The 21215-nt window shown below is 35.3% G+C and overlaps 3 protein-coding genes across 3 annotated transcripts; 1 reads left to right on the forward strand and 2 right to left on the reverse strand.

Annotated features, from left to right (window-relative positions):
- Nucleotides 1-313: 313 nt before the first annotated feature.
- Nucleotides 314-12552, reverse strand: LOC113493486 (carcinine transporter-like). The gene is made up of 8 exons (XM_026871486.1): nt 11686-12552; nt 11120-11359; nt 10741-10902; nt 10120-10378; nt 9411-10037; nt 9147-9328; nt 8267-8445; nt 314-549 (listed from the first exon to the last, which is right to left on the reverse strand). Exons 1-8 carry the CDS (start codon nt 11734-11736, stop codon nt 357-359), a joined length of 1893 nt encoding a protein of 630 aa, XP_026727287.1. The 5' UTR covers nt 11737-12552; the 3' UTR covers nt 314-356.
- On the forward strand, nt 556-4569 carry LOC113493484. Its single transcript, XM_026871483.1, has 3 exons — nt 556-1748; nt 2260-2368; nt 2651-4569. Exon 3 carries the CDS (start codon nt 2917-2919, stop codon nt 3991-3993), a length of 1077 nt encoding a protein of 358 aa, XP_026727284.1. The 5' UTR covers nt 556-1748; nt 2260-2368; nt 2651-2916; the 3' UTR covers nt 3994-4569.
- Nucleotides 12553-12625: 73 nt separating the features above from the next.
- Nucleotides 12626-16394, reverse strand: LOC113493485. Its single transcript, XM_026871484.1, has 3 exons — nt 15265-16394; nt 14226-14432; nt 12626-14096 (listed from the first exon to the last, which is right to left on the reverse strand). Exons 1-3 carry the CDS (start codon nt 15367-15369, stop codon nt 14010-14012), a joined length of 399 nt encoding a protein of 132 aa, XP_026727285.1. The 5' UTR covers nt 15370-16394; the 3' UTR covers nt 12626-14009.
- Nucleotides 16395-21215: the final 4821 nt, after the last annotated feature.

The raw sequence follows: 21215 nt of genomic DNA on the forward strand, positions 1-21215 counted from the left end.
GACTGCTTTGTCTGTGGTAGGATTCCACCGAAAACGAAACTTAATCTGTTAGTTATATTCCCTTTTTTATCAGCAAAGAGGGTCATCTAGTCTAGGGTCGTCAGCAATTTTATGGCAGATAGATTTCTTAATTTAGACATTCAACCAAATCAAAAAATTCGAGTCAGAGGTGTACTGTTGATCTCTATATACTGTTATAACGTCAATTATGTAAATTTTTGCTATAGGCACCATTATTTCCGCCTTAAAATTGTAAATTATCTATGTAATTATCTACCCAGTTTTGTTTTGGTAAATTATTATAAACAACTTCTTTATTTTTTTCAATTTTATTTTTGCAAGCTCGTAGAGATGATTTAAAACCAATAAGTCATTTTCATGTTTCCGTGTATGTCTCTTTGAGTATCAACAATACTGGACTGGCGCACTAGTTTGCGCATAGAATTGCGCCTTATGTCAGGTATTTCCGGAACTTCGTCTTCGACCAACGGAGGCTGCGTCAGTTCTAGCTGATCTAAGTCCTCATAGGAATCCGTCGAAGATATTTTCCTGGAACAGATAGTTTAGTTACTTTTAGTTATATTCAAAATGTGAAACGCCAGACCACCAAAAGCTAGGTGACTCACTCAATTATTTCTAAAATGTAGGGGGCAGCTTCTAGTCTAACCGGATATAGCAAAGTACGCGTGTTTTTTTCAGGCGACTATCTGACCTATTTCCGGGAAAAACAATACCCCGTAGTAAGACAGTTTGCTGACTCCCGTGTCTTTATTTTGACTAACCATAAAGACCGTCAAAATAGAAGGAAAATAAATTTTCCGATAAAAAGCCGGGACACCTTAATCCATTGCCTTCTTCCGTGTTTCGAATACGGAAGAACTCGGTATGATAGGCTCGTAATGAAAGACGTTGCTCATTCCTGTATACCAGTTGGATAACCTGATTCCGAGTTTATTTCGACGCCCCCAAGGAATAAACCTGTATTATTCTATTACGGACTTTTTACTGTTATACCATTTTCGGTATCTATGGGTCGGGATACACTTATGCAATTTTTTTCAATTTTATTCTGCGGTAATTTCCAACGGTTTTCCTTATAACACTTTTGTTCTTTGGAAATTTTCTATTTCTTATTTACTAGAACAATCTTGAAATACATTATTACTAATTAAATTCCGTGGCTACATTTCGGTAAAGTAATATTACTGTAAAATATTTCAAAAAAAAGCCGGTTAACGCGATTACAGGTTTATTCTCGTGAATTCTGTGGTAGACATTTTCGGTAATGCACTGTTACAGTTATCATCCGGGACATAAATTTATACCAACTATACGTATTGGCGGTAACTTGCTCGCGCTCGGCGGCTCAAGAACGCGTTTCTACATGTAACGCACATTACGCACACTAATACTAATATGCGGCGTCCGCGATGGTCAGTGCATCTCTTTCTTAACACGGAAATAAACTGCGACAGATTATTGCGCACGCAATAATAGTTTGTTTACGTGAATCACGAGAGTTAGTTGCATTTGTTGTTCTAAAGTGACATGACGTTATTAATGTAATAGCTATTGTGCGTGATTTTTGTTGCAAAGTTTAGCGTCTTACATCGTGTTGATATAATAATTATTTTATTAACTAAAGAAAATAAGTGTTATGGCATCGAATCAAGATCGTACTTTAAAAAACCCTCGTGTTAGAAGAATGTTAATGATGATTGACGATACTGACGATCAGGTTGCAACAAGTAAGTATCAAAATGTTATGTAATTAAATTAATATTGTATTTAGTTTATAATTATGTACATTCGTTGGCATTAGTAGCCGTATTAATTTTGATAAAAGAATAGATTGGTATCTATTATATTTTGATGAACATTTGAGACCACTAACTAAGCTATTTGCCTGTTGCCCTGCGTATTGCGTGTTGGAATGTGTGCGAGACACAACAAGATTGCAGAAAGCAGTTGTACTACCAATTTATACTACTTTGTGCAAGAGGTCTCAGGTTCAATTCCCGGGTCGGATACTCTTTAAACTGTGGAGCCCCGAGAAAACGTTGGCGCTCGCACACCTATTGTCTTTCTATTGTGCCTCTAATTATACACAAATTGCAAGACCCGGAACAACTATCTGTAGGTCATACAAATATTTGTTTCGTGCTGGAATCGAACCCGCGAATCGGAGCGTAGAAGTCAATTGCTTAACCGCTGCGCCAACTGTGCCGTCAAACTAACTTATACTTATTGTGTTTTCAGGTTTAGCTGGCTGGACTTACTTCAAATGGGAACTATGCTAATATCGTGCAAGAGAGCAAAGCTGTAGAATCACTGTCCATCGAAACAATAACTAATTATAATTTACGAGGTATGTATGTACATACGAATATAATTCTCACTAATAATTATCTGTACATAGGTACAAGGAAAATCTTGTCCTGTTGTGATACTTACATTTTAATTACATCACAAAAGCGTATTGTATTCTTATCGTTAGCGCGACGACGCCAATTTGACGGGTTTAATTTTTTTTATCGTCTGTTTGCTCCTAAGTTCCCAACTCTTTTATAGTATATTCTTTTTCCAAAAACATGATTTTGAGTTTAGAATTTTTGACAATTATTTATTTAATAATATTTTTTAATTTCAGATCTACCAAAGAAAAAATACGCTGATTGTGATAAAGATGTGAGTGATGCTGATTTTTCTCCAGATTGTTCAGAATATGTTCCAAGTCCAGAAAGAAATCCAGTCAATAGCCCATCAAGTACGTTTTCGGGTCATAGCGGAAATTCCCAATGCATAGATAGAATTTTGAACACCTCAAAAGTAATTGATACTCCCTCTACTATTTCGAATTTATCGCTACTTTTAACGAACAGCGACTTCATCGCTTCTTCCACCACCATTTATAAAATGAATAATGAACAAAATTCTACAATTGATGCTGTCCAGTACAATAAAGAAAAGCAATTTGCAAATTTAAGTTTAGTACCTTGTTATCCTTTAGCCGATAATCTGTCAATTGGAGAACTCGAAGAAACATTGCAACCTGAAAGCTCCCCCGAAGTTAATAGAACTGTCAACATGTCTGTTGATATCACACTAACTGATAGTTCCCAAAATGAACATCCCAATTTTAGAACTGAATTAACACAAAATTCATTAGAATTTGAGCCAAGTAATTCAGACGAACCTTCCACATCACACAATGAAAAAAAAAGAACGAGAAAACGTGCAATGAATGAAGACCAGTGGTCTAGCAAAAAAAACAAATTACTTAAAAATGCTGGCCAGGCTTACGAAGGTTGTCATAATAAGAATAAGTATCCACAAAAAGTAATGGGTCCTGTGTGTTCATGTAAAATGAACTGTGGTAGCAAATTTACTTCTTCAGAGAGGCAAGACTTATTTGATAAATTTTATAAGCTTTCTGATCGAGAACGCCAATGGATGTATATTATTAGACATACTAAAACCGAAAATATCAAACGAATGACTCTAGAACGGAAAAATAATCGCACACAGACTATAAAATATTTTTTTTCTTTAAATAATGTAGAATTTCTTGTTTGTAAGAGATTTTTCCTAAACACTTTAAAAGTTAATGAACAAATGGTATATACAGCAATAGAAAAATTTAAATTAGACGAAGGGATTACAGACTTAAGAGGCAAGCACACCAATAGACCTCGAAAAATGAGCTCCAGCACGGAATCGAGTATTGAGAAGCATATTTCATTATTTCCTAAAGTAGAGTCTCATTATACAAGAAAAAGCTCAACTCGACAATATTTGTCACAAGACCTCAATATATCAAAAATGTATCGTTTGTACACTGAGTGGTTTCCACAGCAAAATTATGTTGAAGTTACGATGGCGACAAAACGTCAATATGAAACCATTTTTAACACAAAATTTAACTACTCATTTTTTAAGCCTAAAAAAGATCAATGCTCTACATGTTTTGTATATGAACAAGCCAGTCCATAAGAGAAAGAGTCTTTAGAAGAAAGCTATAGACGTCATTTAAGTAGGAAAGAGAGAATTCGGCAAATTAAACATGAAGAAAAGATGACAATTGACAAAAACGATAGCACAATTGCTATCTTCGACCTGCAAAAAGTGTTAAGTATTCCACAATCCACAGTAGGCATTTTTCATTACAAACGCAAGTACCCTGTGTACAATTTTACTATTTTTGATGCTCTACGTAAAAAAGGATATTGCTACGTGTGGCATTACCAAATCGCAAAACGAGGCTGCATAGAAATTGGGAGTTGTTTGTTGCAATTCTTGAAGAGTGAACAGGAGCGAGGTGTTAACAAGATCTATTTTTATTCGGATGGTTGCTATGGCCAAAATAAGAACAGGTACATTTTTGCTTTATATGCGTATACAGTAAAATCTTTAAATTTGTCTATAACGCACAGATTTTTCGAGACTGGACATAGCCAGAACGAGGGAGACTCGATGCATGCCTGTATTGAGAGGAACATGAGAAATAAGTCTATTTACACACCTGACCAAATCTATATCTATCTATACTTATAATAAATCTGTAGAGAGGTCAATTCTGTACATAAAATATATTTAAAAAATAACTATCAAGGGGTGGTTAGGGATCGCTACTGATGCCAAAAATGCAATCAGTAAAATTTTTGTCTGTCTGTCTGTCTGTCTGTCTGTCTGTCTGTCTGTCTGTCTGTCTGTCTGTATATTCGTTATAGAAACAAAAACTACTCGACGGATTTTAACGAAATTTGGCACAATTATTCTTCATACTCTTGGGCAGGTTATAGTATACTTTTCATTACGCTACGACCAATAGGAGCAGAGCAGTGAAGGGAAATATTGGGAAAACGGGGTAAGTTACTCCATTTTTTAAGCTTCCGTCACGTGTGCAGGCTTATAGGTTAAAGCTACATAGAAATCATGTATGACGGAAATATTCTCCCTAAAATTATATAAAAAATATTCCTCGACAGCATGTCTAACTTTTATGGTTGACTCACAATAACACGTGAAACTCCCGATAGCTTAGCAATTCGGAGATTTCTGATTGTATTTGTCTACTCTAACGTTTACAACACTATCACTCATCCCCAATTAAAAAAGTTAACATTATTACCTATTCAATAAAAAAAGAATCATGTAAATCGGTGTAGAAACACCAAAGTTATACATGAAATAATAAGAAATCGCGCGTGAATACAGAGTCATGCTATAAGGATTATTTTTGTGTATCGGTTGCCGCGCTCGACGCGCGTCGTGGCGGGAGGTATAAAAAGGCGGGGGGTCCGCGCTCGAGCGTCATACAATATTTGGCTGTTGATGCGAATAGACGTTCAGACTGTTCGACCTTATTGACAATCAATAATTGTTATTTGCAAACCCGTGCTTATCAGCACGACTTTTAGTCTTTGAATAGTTTATTTTTAGAATTGTTTTGTTGTTAGTTTATATAATAGGTATTAGATTAATAGTATTAGTAGTAGGTACACCTATTAGTTATTTTGGTAGTGTTTAATTGTATTAATAGTTTATTTTCGTAATTGGTAGTGTTTAATTATATTAATAGTTTATTTTCGTAATTGGTAGTGTTTAATTATATTAATAGTTTATTTTCGTTATTATTATATTAGTTATTTTGGTAGTGTTTAATTGTATTAATAGTTTATTTTCGTAATTGGTAGTGTTTTATTATATTAATAGTTTATTTTCGTAATTATTACATAATAACTATATATAATTGTAAGTGTAAGGTAGCTTCAGTTACCGTCGATTAAAAATACACAATGCCACCTAAAAAACGACCATCTTTATCTCGAAATTCGAGAGATGCTAAAAGGATGAGAAATGCGCGTTCTCAAGAATCGGCAGAGGAAAGAGCACATCGGTTAAACTCTATGAGAGTTAGTGCCTCAACCTCTCGAGCCAATGAAAGCTCTCCAGAGAGAGAGATGCGATTAGCAGCTGACAGAGCGAGACGAGCTACATCACGGGCGTCTCAAAGCTCTTCTCAACGAGAGCTGAGGCTTACCATTGACCGAGAACAACATGTGTTATCCCGAGATGCTGAAACTGCGTCATACCAAATAATTTTCCATTCCAATTTAAAAGGACGCAATTCCCAGTATCGGTGTGTTATGCAATGACAATTAACAAGGCTCAAGGGCAGACTTTTCGTGTTGCTGGAGTAGATCTCAGTGTCAGTTGTTTCTCACATGGTCAGTTGTATGTTGCTCTTTCCCGTGTTAGCAGTTCTAAAAGTCTTTATGTTCACTTGCCGGACGGGTCAACTTTCAATATAGTTTACCCGGAAGCTTTGCACTAAAGTATTTTCGTTTTATAGGTACCTTTGCCTTACCTTTATAAGGCAGTGGTACTTATATTGCCACCAGAATTTGAACCTTAACACATTATTATAAAGTTTAAAAGCTATAAATATTTTTAAGTTCTGTGTCTTATAAAGGGTTAAGCCTTATGTGAACGTGATCTAAACAATATTATCAATATAAATAATAATAATAAATATTACCAATACATTAACTTAATACACAAGGAGTTACACGCTGACGGAGTCGCGGACACAGCTATCTATACTTTTCTGCCGGAAGTCACTATTCCACGCGGACGAAGTCGCGGGCACAAGCTAGTATATAATATAATTCTAAACTCCAAAGTCTCGGGAGAAAAATATACTATGAAAGAATTGGAGCAAACAGATATATTAGACATAAAAAAATTAGTAAACCCTTTGAATTGGCGTCGTGATATAGATGGGAATACGATACGCTGGTCTGATGTAATGGAAATTCATGTATCATCATCCCAACAGGACAAGGTTTTCTTTAAATATGATTTTGATGAGGCATATTCTGAATTAAATATTTCAAATTCATTTCAAACCAAACGACGTGGGCGAAAACCTAAGACAGACGCTCTGATAGAAGATACTGTATTGGCACGTGCTTATCATCAACCTCTTCTTATAAGCAAGGCGTTGCATACAGATTTATTGTCTTTGTGCAATAGTGGAGCGATTCCACGATATTACCACGCATTTTATGAATCCTTAGTTTCAGTAGAAAATAGTGATGATCGCGATGATATTGACGATGCCACTGATAATACCGATTAGTTGTTAAGATTAATTATTAGTGTTTTTACTTGGCTACTTTTTTTATACTTTTACTGATTGTAATTTGTGATCTCTATGAGAACTCTGTTCCCAATAAACGCCATAATTTTAATAAGTTTTGTGAGTTTTCTTTAATTATTCCCTCAAAGATTTATTTTACATAGAATACATAGAATTTATTTTACATAATCGTTTTCAATGATTACGATAATATGAATACCAAAAATTTTCTACAAAATACGGGTTACACTACTTTACTCTTTTATGGTTATTGAAAATTTTACCACAATAAGTCGGTAACTGAACATTACAATTTTACTCTGTAATGAAAAAACACGTTTAATAATCCAGTAAAGCAATATTATGCCTATGATTTTTAAGAAAATTACAAGAATAATTCGGTAAGTAAACATTACTGGAATAATATTGATAAGTCAGGATCGTAGGATATCAAAACCCTAAAAGTTATATGAAACCATTTTCGGCAATATGTATTTTGGTACATAACGAATACTGTGTATGTTTCATAGTTACACTTAATACTATAAACTATTCGAGTAAAAATTAGCTTTTCCGTCATAAAACAATGTTGCCAGGATTACCTTTTATTGAAGAGATATACCCCAAAAACACTAAAACATTTTTCCTGTAAAAATTGATTTTTGCGATTACCGGTTTATTCCCCGGGGACGTCGATTTGCACCCTTTGTTTTAAAAACATTTAAATGCACCTATTATTTTTATTTACTGCACGTTTCCAAGCTATTATCGCAAAGCGTTATTTATCAATGACTCATAACATTGTAGTATGTGTGAGCTGATAAGGTTAGTGTTTTTGTGTTGGTGTTATAAAATACTTCAATAATTTAAATTGTTTGATATTGGCTCGATCATGCTTTTATTATAGCTCAAAAGTAGGGTGGAAGCACGTATTCAGATAACTAAGTACTCATACTCATACCTATAATAACCGTAAAATAACGCTACTGTCTTTGTTAAATTTATGTTTACCGATTACTACATAGGTCGACGGATTATACGGCAAATAAATATGTTTTAATATTAATTAGAGCGTGATTGTCGAAATGTTCTTGTCATTCATTTGTTAAGTTTCTAATATACCTTTGGTCTCCACAGGCCATGCAGTCAGCATAGGTCCAGTCCTTTCCAAACTGTTCTCCTTCTTCAGCCGTTTGTGGTAATGACGTATGCAATGTTTCTGGCAGGCGTAGTGCGCTTAAACCTCCCACTACAGACACTGCGCCCATTACTACTAGTGGTAACACTAGATTACTAGACCCCTGGAATATTAACAGCCATGTAAAGTTAAAAAATAAATAAAAGAAGATTCTTCAATATAATGAAACATTGGAGCGAACTAAGTGACTAGCGTAAAAAACAGAGAGAAATGTGTACGCGTGTAGATACATTTGAGATCATCGTCTGATATTAAATGAATCTTTCAATATTATCAATGTGTATTTATTTCGATTGTGAGACACGTGTATATAGATATCAATTTCAGTCTTTTAAGATATGTGTATGAATATAGGAAAAGTTGTACCTAACCGTTAAAAATATAGCCTTGTTGAGTCGAAAATCGCTTTCGGGCTAACTGCACACATGATTTATTACAGGTAACTACGTACAAGAGCAAACTATATGATATGAGCAATACTTTTCCTTTACAAAGTAATGATGTGCATTCATGACGGCTTGGTTTACTTTAGCGGTTGATGATAACGCAGGAGCCATTAGATGTAAACTGATGTAATGTTATGTTAGGCGAATATCATAGCAGCTTATGAAAGGCCTGCTTTCCAGTGATCTTACTAAATAAATCTGTTAAATATGAAGTGGTGCTAATAGTAAAGAGATTTTTATGGTCATCGCTGATTCAATACTTTGTTACTAATGAAAAACCGTGTGTGAAAAACGATTTGGAATACCAAAAAGAAACAATGTTGTCTTTATAAGACCCTCGATTTTTTAAGTTGCTTACCAAGTAGTTTATAAAAGGTATTATTATTAAACCCAAGCCGCCAATGTATGCCGACGTGCCAATACCGACGCCTCTCAACTCTGTTGGGTACAGTTCTCCCGCATAGGGATATATTATCAAGAAGGATGCAGATATAAAACACTTGGATATTAAATAGAGGATAAGGGTTTCCGTTCGAGCATCTGGAAAATTATTTCGGTTCTATAGCGGTACTATTTACAAGGGAATTGTTGTTGTAACAAATATTCATACAATATTCCGTACCATTTGGTAGTAACACGGTGATAATACAAAATATTCCACTGATAACCATTGATAAGCAGAGTGGCCATCTTCTTCCAATTCGGTCCATTAGCACCCAACAAACTATATAACTAGGAATTTCTACTGCTGATGATAGAAAGAAACTCATGTACTGGTTGTCTCCTATAGCAGGCCCATAATAACTTAGTCCAACGTAAACCATTTCCGACGCACACCAATTTAGAGTAATCAAAAAGGTTTTAAGTCGCATATTAGGAGTTCGGCACAGAGCAAACACGCTTACAGATTTCACTTTTGATTCACCCCTTTCCTTTTGTTCTATAACCTGTTTCTGTAGCTTAATTGTGTATTCTTCTGGTAAATCTTTGCCGTTTACCCTTGCAATAGTTTTGAGGACGTTGTTAGCTTCTTCAAGTTTTTCTCGCATGAGTAACCACCGAGGAGATTCGGGTAGAACGAACCAATACAAGTAATATAAAAAGAAAGGCACTGAGGTCGCTAGCGCGAGGCTCCTCCAGTCTCGCAGTAAGTACGTTATTGCCGATAGTAATATTAAGCCTAACGTGTAAAACACGCATGTCATAACGGTTACAAAAGACCTGTAATTTGGACCTGCCAACTCTAAAGCTGAAACGGAAACTGCGTTAGTTAAAATTAGGTACATCGTCAACAGATTATTATTATTCTCATATGTCATATTGATACTTACAGATAATAAAAGGTATTTGATACACGGCGGGGATAGTGAGCCCCACTACAGCTCGAGCCAGCGTCCAGAACCAATACTCGTGAGCATAGGCAGTCATTAAACTTCCGAGTAGCAACGTACTTAGACAGATGAAGAATGATTTCTTGCGGCCTATTCGATCATTTAAGAGGCCAAATGTGTAGACTCCTATAGGTCCTCCAACATTTAAAGCCACTAATCCTAGAGTAGGGTAAACGTCGTATTCACAGACGAGATTAAACTAAAAAGATGGCATAGAATTAACGAATCAAGTTTGATTTTGGGTAAATGCGGGAAATTAGTGATGAGTGCAAGGATAGCCAAGTGGTTGAAAACGCCAAAAGCACTGTGCGCGTTGTTCGCGGGTTCGAACCCCACGTAAGACAAGCATTTGTGTGATCCACGAATGCTTGTTCTGAGTCTGGGTGTTTGTGCATATGTTTTTTAATAAGAATGTCTGTAGCCATAGTTTTTAAAGTTATGGGAGATAAAAGACTTTAAGGTCGGGAGCTTTTGTAATTTTGCTTGGCTAATATTATATTATGTCTTCTACAAAATTTTTCCCAGTTATTAATCCTGGGTATGTAAAATTTAATTTCTTACGTCGATAACTATAGATGAGGTCACTTCAGATGTGTCGTATTCATAGCCTTGCACACAGGGCTCGGTAGGCCAACTATCGTTTGCCTCTAAACTACCTCCCATCACCACTATTTCAGAATAGTTTATTGCGTACCGTGCACATTTCTCAAAAGTGTTGTTGTCCTGAAACGATGAGAAATAACTTATCAATTTTTTGGCTGCGATGCACACAAATTTAGAGGATACTATTTAACCAAATACAGTATACAGTAAATAGGTTGTGCCAAAAAGGCGGGGCAAGAGTAACGGTACGGCCATACAACTTAGCTTTTTGGCTAGGTAATATTCCGTATGAAGTATTTTTCAATATCCAAACATATCAGAGAAAAGTATGCATTACCTTATGTGGTATTGATAACATTTTACGTTGTAGTTGAGTGAGGTTCAATAGCTCTAGTTCAGGGACGCGGCACCAGTGGTCAGGGACATCTGTCATAAACAGCTGATTGAAGGCGCAGAAGCCGCAGGGCAGACATGCTGGCAAGCAGACCAGCCACAACAGAAGCTTCTGGTAGAGACCAAACTCTCCGATCTTAGGTAATAAGTCATCCAAATCGATTGCATCATTAGTCTCGTGAGCCTTGAAGAAAATTTGATTTTAAATTTCGTTCTATTCATAAAATAGTTTAAGAGTTAACAAAACACTAGTGCATCAGTAGCTAATTTCACACTTGTAATTGATCATTGTTTACAAAACTGCCTTTATCGAATCAAAAGTAAAAAAAAGGCATTAAATTATGCAGTAGTATGTCCACAGCTCAATGTACTTATTGAATTTCATTGTTACTCCAATGTACTCAAAAAATTAATCAACTTAACACCTCCCTAATTCAACAGCAAAAGTACTTCTTATTCACTAGTTCTTTGTTTACAAACTGTCACAAATATATAAAGCAGATTGAGTACCGATATTTTCTCCTGAGTCCCATAACTTGATGTTTTATCATTTTTCGGCATTACACTTGAAACACAGCACGAAAATCACTCTGACGTAAATTACGTGTATGGGACGTTACACAAACGTCCATTGACGGTCAACGTTTTAGTTTCTGAGACTTTCGTGTTACAGGAAGAAGCCATAAAGTATAAATTTAATTAATGAAACTTAGCTACGCATGCGATCATGTGTACTATCCTTTAACTTGGCGTCAGCTAAAGTTATAATATGCTTACTGATAAATGAAACCTGTTTATTGAATAAAACTCACGTAGCGCCAGTAGTTCAATTAGAAGGTCGTTAGCCGTCAATGTTTCTACATTGGAGTTGCGATTTTTTATCTATCATAATTCATTCACCTTGGTCTAAAGGTATCAGGTAACTGATAAGGTTATGTCCTACATTTACTTCTTTGCCAAGTTTGTAATATATGTACACGTGAGGTTGTTAAAACGAAAGTTAAAATAAAAGGGATCCTTCTTTTTCTGAGTGGTTGGTATACATTCTGGTGGTAATCAAAGATCTCTGACTTGGATAATTTCTTTGTAATATGCACATTAATTGCTAAAAAAAAGCCACGTGTCGGGATTCGAACCTACGACCTTTAAAATGGCAGTCTAATCTATTAGAAATCATCATCCAGATAGCAAATAGTTAAGATAGCTATTTTCATCTGAGAGATTTTCCTATCATGTGTGATATTGTCAGTCGTCAGGTAAGATTGGATTTCGACACCAACCTTGGTCGCATAACTATGAGAAAAATCATGTCGATATCTCACTTATAGTACTTTGATAATGTGTGTTTTTAAACTACCTCACTTTGTTCATTTAATTCTTCACGTTTCTCGTCACAGTCTAAGTAGAGGTTTAATTACAGGTAAAATAGAACACACAATAAAATTCATAGTTGTTTTGTTAAAATATTTTATTTCTGAAACGTAGATAAAATCGATACAAGTAATTAAAATTCTTAGAGACATAACTTATATTCTTTACATAATAATGAAACTGTGAAAATTGTCTTATCAACTGTATATATAACCTTACAACGAATGTGCGCTTCAATAAGGTTCGTTGTAGGTGTATATTTACGTATCAACAGTCTCAAACGCACGCTTTCCATGCCAATATTAATAAAGTATCTAACATACCATTCATATAGTATTAACCATATAAACAATTCGATTACGAGAGAATTGACTTCATAGGTATAAAATGAAGATTAAATCTTGTATAAAAATTCAGTTTCGCTAGTTTTTTTTTTACAATTTTAATAGAATAGGAAAATAATGCACATGCATTTTATCTTGTCTTGTACATCTTGCAAGCATAACAACGTATCTACTTACAGGTAGGTATGCGTACTTTGTGTTATATTTGTAAAACTTTAATTAATAGCTTATATACAATTTTGAAACCAGTAGATACCTATAGCTATCATATTTTGTGCATTTATTATCACTCGGGGTACGCAATGTTTCAATCACTTATGAATCAACACAAACGAATCAAAATTGACAATATTTTTATTATTTAAACTTTTATACGGCAACAATAACATTTAACTATAATATCGTCCCCATAACCAACTATATTTTTGGCGGAAATAATTTGCTCATACCTAATTTAGTCATTCTCTACAATCTGAATATATATATATAAGTAGGAGGCTACTAGACTGCCCGGTGGTCGCGCAGTGTCGGTGTAGTAAACTAGAACACCGGCGTTGTGCCATAAATATTATTTTTGTATATATTATGCATATTTTCTCCCTCATAAACAATCGACCATGAATTCTTCGAAATCTCTCTGGTTTCAAACAACACCTCAGTTGTTAAAATTACATTAAAGGCGTTAAGCTTCATTATAGAAGGCATAAATAAACCTACAATATGCAGGTTTATAGAACAACGTGCTTCTTACATTCGAAGTTTCCGGTAACCGGACACAAAACAGGTTCAATTCACTCCCGCACAAAACAAGTCGAAATTATTAGCTCGACGAAATATTTGGATAATGTTTTCACTCTTGTCTCGTCATTCTTTGCACACTTTCACAACGTCAAAGAAAAGTACACTAGCAAATTGAAGTCCTTATTGACAAATAAATACGTTTTCGTTGGATGTGTAAATGTAACTCTCATATTAACAAGGAACAAATAATAAATGTTATTCAAACATTTGTCGCACATCGAATAATATTTGGACTATTTGGTTCAAAAATTACATTATTTACAAAAATGACGTCAACGACATCGGGAAGAAGAGGCGCAAGTGCGCCACACGCCGATGCTACGTGAGCAGCTTGAAGAACATGATGCCCAGAGAGATGTTGATGAAAAGCACTAGGATCACCAGCTGCTGCCGGGAGAACCAGTCCTGGAAGCGTATAACCAAAAATGAAACACAAATCACATAACTCATTGCTTCGTAGGCATTTCGTAGCAGTTTCGTAGCTGTTTTAACGCTTTAGTTTTGGTTCAAGTTATGGGATGTAAGTGTTCTAACCTTGACTTGCGGACTGACTAAGTAGAGCAGGGGGTTAGCCCTCAGTTTCTCGGTCTCCTCGTGCATGCGGCGCACCTCCTCGCGGCGCGCCGAGCCGAGCGCCGACACCTCCTCGCGCGACATGCCGCCGCCGTCCGGCATGCGGGGCATCCCCGCTACGTCAGGCAGCGACTTCTTACGTTGTAACGTCTGCGGCGTGCTTAACATCTACAGATAAAATAAATTATTACTTTCTGATCACTTTTTTTCTAAAAACTGGATAGAAGAAGTATCTGATCTATAAAAGTTTTAGTTAGGGTTTAATAGAAATAACCTTGACGGTGAAGATTGTAAGATAGGTATGTGTTCGTACCATAAACATAATAATTTTTAATGAGTGTTTTTTGATGTAACAGATATAATATGATGTATAGATGTACAGATAGTAACAAACTGTCATTGAGCGTATTAAATCACAATGAAAACACATAAGCTTTTAGCTGATCTGCTGTAACTGGCTGGCGATAGTTATGTTGATAACATCTTTCACTTTGAAAACATCTATAAACTGTTATAAAGATGTATGTGTTGTTAAGTTTTACGGCAAAACGCCAGATTGCAAGCGGCGGACGTTACGCTGATTTATATGATCAGTATAAACAATTATAAATATTCTGATGTAAAGAGTTAAGAATATATTTGCATCGTTTAGGATGACTTGTTAGCTGAAAAGTAGTTTTTAAAGTTTTAATTTGTCAGTGTTGAATAAGTATTGAAACAATTGATCAATCGCTTTGTTAGATGTAGAGTTAGCATTTATGTGTACGTACTCACAAACTATGTTCTATGACCTTTAAACAGTTAAAGTACATGTATAATGGTAAAGTACACCTGCATATTGCAGTATTATGTCATTGTAATTGATAAGATGCGGCTGCACGGGTTGCATCGTATATTTAGCAAGGTCTCCGGTATACCCCGGCAAAATACAGATGTTATGTGGTACGAAGTTTCGGACTATCTAACATACCGGTTAATGGAAATTTTGTATGAAATTTACCTCAACGGGAGGTACATTAATCCAACTCTCTGAGGCTCGCCTGGCGAGGATAGCCGGCGAACACATAAGATCTTCTTCATCATCTTCGTCCCCTTGGTACCACATTTTTTATTACACAATTTCATGTACGTTCAGTTATCACTAATCACAACTGCTGTATCCTTTGACAGCAATATCTAAGGGTCCACCGACATTGTATCGTTATAATTGATTCGCATTTTATTTATCGCGAGTGAATCTGCCTTGTGAGTAACTTTCGAAGGATTTTCTCGAGATTTTATGTATTTAGTTATATATAGCGAAGAGGTGATACGCGGAAAGCGGCTGCGAGTGACTGTCTCAATTTAGAAATAGAACGGGCTGAGCGCTGCGCGAGCCCCGCCGCGCCGCCCGCCAGCCGCCGCCCGCCTACAGCGTGTCATTACCAAACTTATGCGATGCCATGCGCACATCTATCGTGTCGCGACATGCATTACACACATCTACCTAAACCCATTACATTATTCGCTAACGAATACCTTACCACAAATACAACAAACCTCGTTTCACTGTTAAATAAATAAATCTACGCAGTCTGTATAAAGTTTTCGTTCCCTGAAATTTTTGTAATGATTTATCTTTAAACAGACGATTCACATAAAATACAGCAAGTTTCGATCTCCCATTACGAAGACGGAAAAACAATTTTGATGAGCAATATTTTGTTTACCTTTTATGTAAAAACAAAAGTGACATAGATAAAATCAATATTAAACATATTGTATTCGGGATTTAGTAATATTGTAAGATAGGTTTGGTGATAGGTATAAAATATTTTTGTTACAAACTTAGAACCATAGGATTTGTAGTTTAATGGACAATTTTTTGCAACGAGCTGCAGCCTTTTCGTAGCATCTGCTACGAATTGCTACAACGGTTATTAAAGGTCAATACGACTGAAGATAAGAAATATATTATCTGAAGATATTTAGTTTAGCTATACGGACATAGATCAGGTATTCTACCGATTAATAAAAACAGTATACGTTAAAAGTGCCCTTACACTCACCCTTTTTTTTGCTAATTCTGACGTCTTATCGTTTTACAAAGGATTTTTTGTGTCTTTGTCATCGTTCAGCATACCTTTTACTTGGATTTTGTGTACTTTTGGGCACCGTCATCCCCCCCATGCGCACGCTCACGCGCACGCGCACCAGCACGCGCACGCCCACCACATGCAGCACGCGCCGCACGCGCAGCACGCCACCTCATGCCCCGTGCACAGCCCCTTCAGGCAACCAACGCCAGAGTATTGTGCCGCACATTCACAGGTACCTTATATTAGTCTTCTTTACTACTTGCAGAGTTCTATTCGTAAAAGTATTTTTACTACCAACAGTGCAATAGCATGTTTTATTACGTCTAGTACTAAAGATTTCACACGTGACATTTTGCTTGAAGTGATGATTGATGAATCCTTTCTGTATGAGGTATGCTGACTTAGTAGTCGATGCTATCAGTCGAGCTAAGTCGAACGCGCGAACAATTTGCGAAACCGAGTCACGAGGTGGCGGCACCTGCACCTAATTTATTACAAGTGGATGCCTTCGACGGAGGAAAGCACATTTTCAATGACAGATTGCATCTCGCGATTGCTCTTCGCTCGACGCAAAGATGATGATAAAATATCCTATAACCCGCGTAATACTCGCGCGGGAAGTTTTTCCCCAATTTTTGATAACACGACAAATGGTTCGATTTACATGATGACTCCTGTTACTGGAGATAAGCATTATATGTTTTTTTTGTGTAGGTATACAGCATAAAAGTTTTGCTTGCTGTGAGGGTCATCATTATTGGTAAATATGTATCTACTGTAAAATCATGTTACAACATGCTAAAAATAAAATTGTATTTTCAATAACAGTACCTACTCTAAGCCAGTGTGCTTTTTTCCACCGAAATTTTTCAACTCGTCGTTCGAGTTGATCGTATTATATAATTCCAATATGATACCAGGGTTGTACAGCAGCTGCTCTTGATTGATGGGGACTTAGTACATAATATAACATAATGTAGAGAGATTGATGTATTAAGGAAGCCATTCGGATCGTATGAGGATGGATTGCGTCAGGATGGACTATAAATGAAACTATTTATAGCTTCCGGTAGCACAAAGTATTACAATATTTAGTTTCAAACATTATTTAAACATTTCATTCGTTAAATCGATAAACATTTCATTTTAAAGGTTCAGAATGAGTTTTGATATTCAAAATTACTTACAAAAGTTTGATTTTCCTATAAATAAATTAATCATTCAGTCATCTGAATCAAATTTTTACAATTAGACTTTCACAAATTTTCTCGACAGTTTAAATAAATGTCCCGTAACGACGAAATTCAAATACAAAATGAGTAATTCATTGAAATCAAATTCGTATAAAAGTGCGTGAAGCTAAAATAATCCTTTCTTAACGTTTTCTTGAGACTGGTATGTGGCAATAGCTACTGTGAAACCAAAATTGCTTTTTAAAGAGAAGGAAAAGAAAAGCTTATCGCTAAAGACGTTCCGTGTTCAATACGAAGAAACGAAGCGAGGAAAATAATAATAACGAATCAATAGAAATCTTCAACACTATAGTCTCACAAGAGAAAATCGACCAAAACCTTCCAATAACAAGCATTTCAACTAAATTAAATTACCGTTATATTAATTTGTGTAATGATGTTAATCCTCAAATTAAATGTGGCTATGAATAATGAGTAAAAATAAATGCGGTCTGAAATTAACAATACCCAGTCACAAAGTTATCAAAATAAATTGGCAATCATAATACAAATGTTATTTATAACTGGATTTTCGATGACAGATGTATCAAAGCCTGATACCAGTTAATTGTGAAATGAGTATATTATTTTTCACAACGTATTGTTACTATGAAAATGAGTGACAATTGAAAATTAATTTTATTAATTAATTTCTACTCATGTCATTTTGAATGCAGTGATTTTGTTTATAGGACCTCAGAGTTTTTATAAAACTCTAGCTGTTGCCCGCGACTTCGTCCTGTGGGTAGAAGATACTCGTATAAGTTATGCTTTATATCTACCCTGTTTTTTTCCACATTTTCCATTGTATCTTCGCTCCTATTAGTCGCAGCGTGATAGTTTATAGCCTAAAACCTTCCTCAATGAATGATCTATTGAACACAAAAAGAATTTTTCAATTTAAACCAGTAGTTCCTGAGATTAGCGCGTTCAATCAAACAAACAATCAAACAAACAAACTCTTCAGCTTTATATATTAGTATAGAGTATAGATATTAGTATAGATATAGATATTAGTATAGATATAGATATAGATTAGTATAGAAGTATAGATAACGCTTTAGGTATTGCGAGATTTTACTGAAATATAAACTGTAAATACGAGAGAGAAGCTCTTTTTTGAATTGGTCTTCAGTGAATTCAACGTAAAACTTTTATGAAGATTCAATTTGATGAAACGTAAAGTCTTCGAAGTAGTCTATCGGTCAATAACACCTTTTAAAAAGTTGAATTATTCAATAACTTTGGTGATGCACTTCTCGGTATTAAATTCATATTGAATGCAAAAGAAAGAATTTAAATAAAATGTCTTTTTACTTGGATGAAATTTGCTTAAAACGCAGATTCTTATTGTTACTCTAAAAATGAAAAGAATAATTTTATAACTGCTGGTCGAGTCTACCTGTGTATGTATTACGTATAAACGAATATTATTTAACTGTTATAATGCCATAACTGCGTATGAGATTTTTATACATTTGTTATTTTTATGTTTATAAGAATACTTGAATGTGTAGAAGTATATTTGACATGAAATAAAGACGACTGTTACTAGACAGTAGCTCTGCGAAGGTTTTTTGCACTTATTGGTCAGATCCTTAAGGTAAACAGACAGAGCAGCGATTTTCATGGCTTGCTTGCCGATACTTTTTGTACCCATGATATATGTTCCAAAAAATAAAAGACTGCGAGCAGGAAAGGAAGTGTCTGTTTCATTTATTACCCACTAGCTTTTGCCCGCGACTTCGTTCGCGTGGAACAGTGACTTCCGGCAGATTTTTGGTTTTACTCACATAGTTCCCGATCTCGCGGGATTTTTGAGAAGTTCCCGCTCCCGCAGGATTTTTGGGATAAAAACTATCCTATGTCCTTTCTCGAGTTCCAAACTATGTCTGAACCAAATTTCATCCAAATCGGTTCAGTAGTTTAGGCGTGACGGAAAGACAGATAGACAGAGTTATTATCGCATTTTTAGCATGGGTAGTTTTGCCCGCGACTTCGTCCGTAAATTTATTTTGAGCAGAAAGTTTTTAACCCACTGCAAAAAAAGGAGGAGGTTCTCAATTTAGAATTTACGAAACAGGACCAATCCACATAAACGACCATACAACCGACAATACAATTTTACCACGACAGTACCGAAGCGCTCGGCCGATACCCAACCAAATGCGTGTAACGAAACCATAGCGCGATCTATTTCGATCCCAACGCCATCTATCGACCATAGTGACAACTCGGATTATTTATCTATACTCCGTTCGGGCATTTTCTTTGTACTAAAAGTAGTATTATATTTTTTATATGTTATTTTTTATTTTTTTCATACCTTTTTAGTATTTATTTACTTTTTTCCGATGAATTAAAACAACATGAACCGAACTCGTGTAACGATCGACACCATTGCGCGTAGTACTAATAGAATTATCTATACTCCGTTAGAGCATTTTCTTTGTAGTAAAACTTTTATTATATTAATATTATTTTTTTACACCTTTTTACTGTTTATTTACATTTTTCTGGTGGATTTTCCGATGAATTAAAACAATAACATGAACCGAACACGTGTAATGACACCATTGCGCGATTAACGCCATCTATCTACGGAGCATAGGAACAGCTCGACATTTGACCAATAGATGGCACTATTATATAGTATGTCCGTAATAAATTTTATTTTTATTTTTTGTAATAAAAACTATCCTATGTCCTTTCTCAAGTTTCAAACTATGTCTGTACCAAATTTCACACAAATCGGTTCAGTAGTTTAGGCGTGAAGAAAAGACAGACAGACAGAAAGACAGACAGACAGACAGACAGAGTTACTTTCGCATTTATAATATTAGTTTGGATTGTGCCGTATGCTATTGCCGTTGATATACGTCTACTCTCTACCAGGTTACTTCTTTAATTTATCTTGTATATATTAAACCTTTCAAAACAGCTACCACAGTGACTAAGTAACTCTCATCTCAAATATTATTATTATTATACTACTTGTACTAAGTCGTACAAGAACGTCTCTATTGATCGTACCGATCCATATCTAGTATATATTTTAAGAACCTTTCGGGTCGCTTACTATAATGAAATCGACTAGTGCTCTTAGCCACCCAACCCAATGAAGCTATGTAAGAAAATCTGTGATATCGAGAATTCAGAAACTCGTAGGGTTCTAAAAAGTATATTCGATATTATTATTTTTTACTCAACAGTACCAAAAGGAAAGTCATGTTTTCGAGTAGTTTTGTATATTTCTTTGACACTCCGTCTAAGCTAAACGGTTCGATGGATTTTAGTTTGTGAAGTGCCTTCAGCTTTCACAATTTTTTTTTGTTAGTTGAAAATTTAGACTTAAGTGAAAGACGATATATGTAGCTGCAAATAGTGCCTCTTGTGAGATGACGTCAGATAGAAGAAATGATGCGCCGACACAAAATAAAAATCTGATAAGAGCGGGGAATGATGATGATGAGTCTGAAAATGCAAATTTTTTCACATGGGCGTTTTTCAGTGCCTCACAATTCTAGATGACCATTTAGATTAAAGATTATGCAAGTACTGATTATTATAAATCCAAATATTTCAATGTCAAATATACATTTAAAGATTACTTTTAATCTGCGATTTTACTCTTGGTATTG

Source organism: Trichoplusia ni, chromosome 4, assembly GCF_003590095.1.
Source record: "Trichoplusia ni isolate ovarian cell line Hi5 chromosome 4, tn1, whole genome shotgun sequence".
NCBI lineage: Eukaryota > Metazoa > Arthropoda > Insecta > Lepidoptera > Noctuidae > Trichoplusia > Trichoplusia ni.

Bases quoted from the DNA above. Each gene is read 5' to 3' on its own strand.
- LOC113493484 (XM_026871483.1), top strand. From the start codon at position 2,917: ATGAATAATGAACAAAATTCTACAATTGATGCTGTCCAGTACAATAAA.
- LOC113493486 (XM_026871486.1), bottom strand. From the start codon at position 11,736: ATGCCGAAAAATGATAAAACATCAAGTTATGGGACTCAGGAGAAAATA. The intron at 10,379-10,740 runs GTAAGAAATTAA...CCATCTTTTTAG, and splicing joins CCTCATCTATAGTTATCGAC to TTTAATCTCGTCTGTGAATA. The intron at 550-8,266 runs GTATATTAGAAA...TATCTGTTCCAG, and splicing joins ATGGCCTGTGGAGACCAAAG to GAAAATATCTTCGACGGATT.
- LOC113493485 (XM_026871484.1), bottom strand. From the start codon at position 15,369: ATGTGGTACCAAGGGGACGAAGATGATGAAGAAGATCTTATGTGTTCG. The intron at 14,433-15,264 runs GTAAATTTCATA...TTTTATCTGTAG, and splicing joins TTAATGTACCTCCCGTTGAG to ATGTTAAGCACGCCGCAGAC. The intron at 14,097-14,225 runs GTTAGAACACTT...ATACGCTTCCAG, and splicing joins TAGTCAGTCCGCAAGTCAAG to GACTGGTTCTCCCGGCAGCA.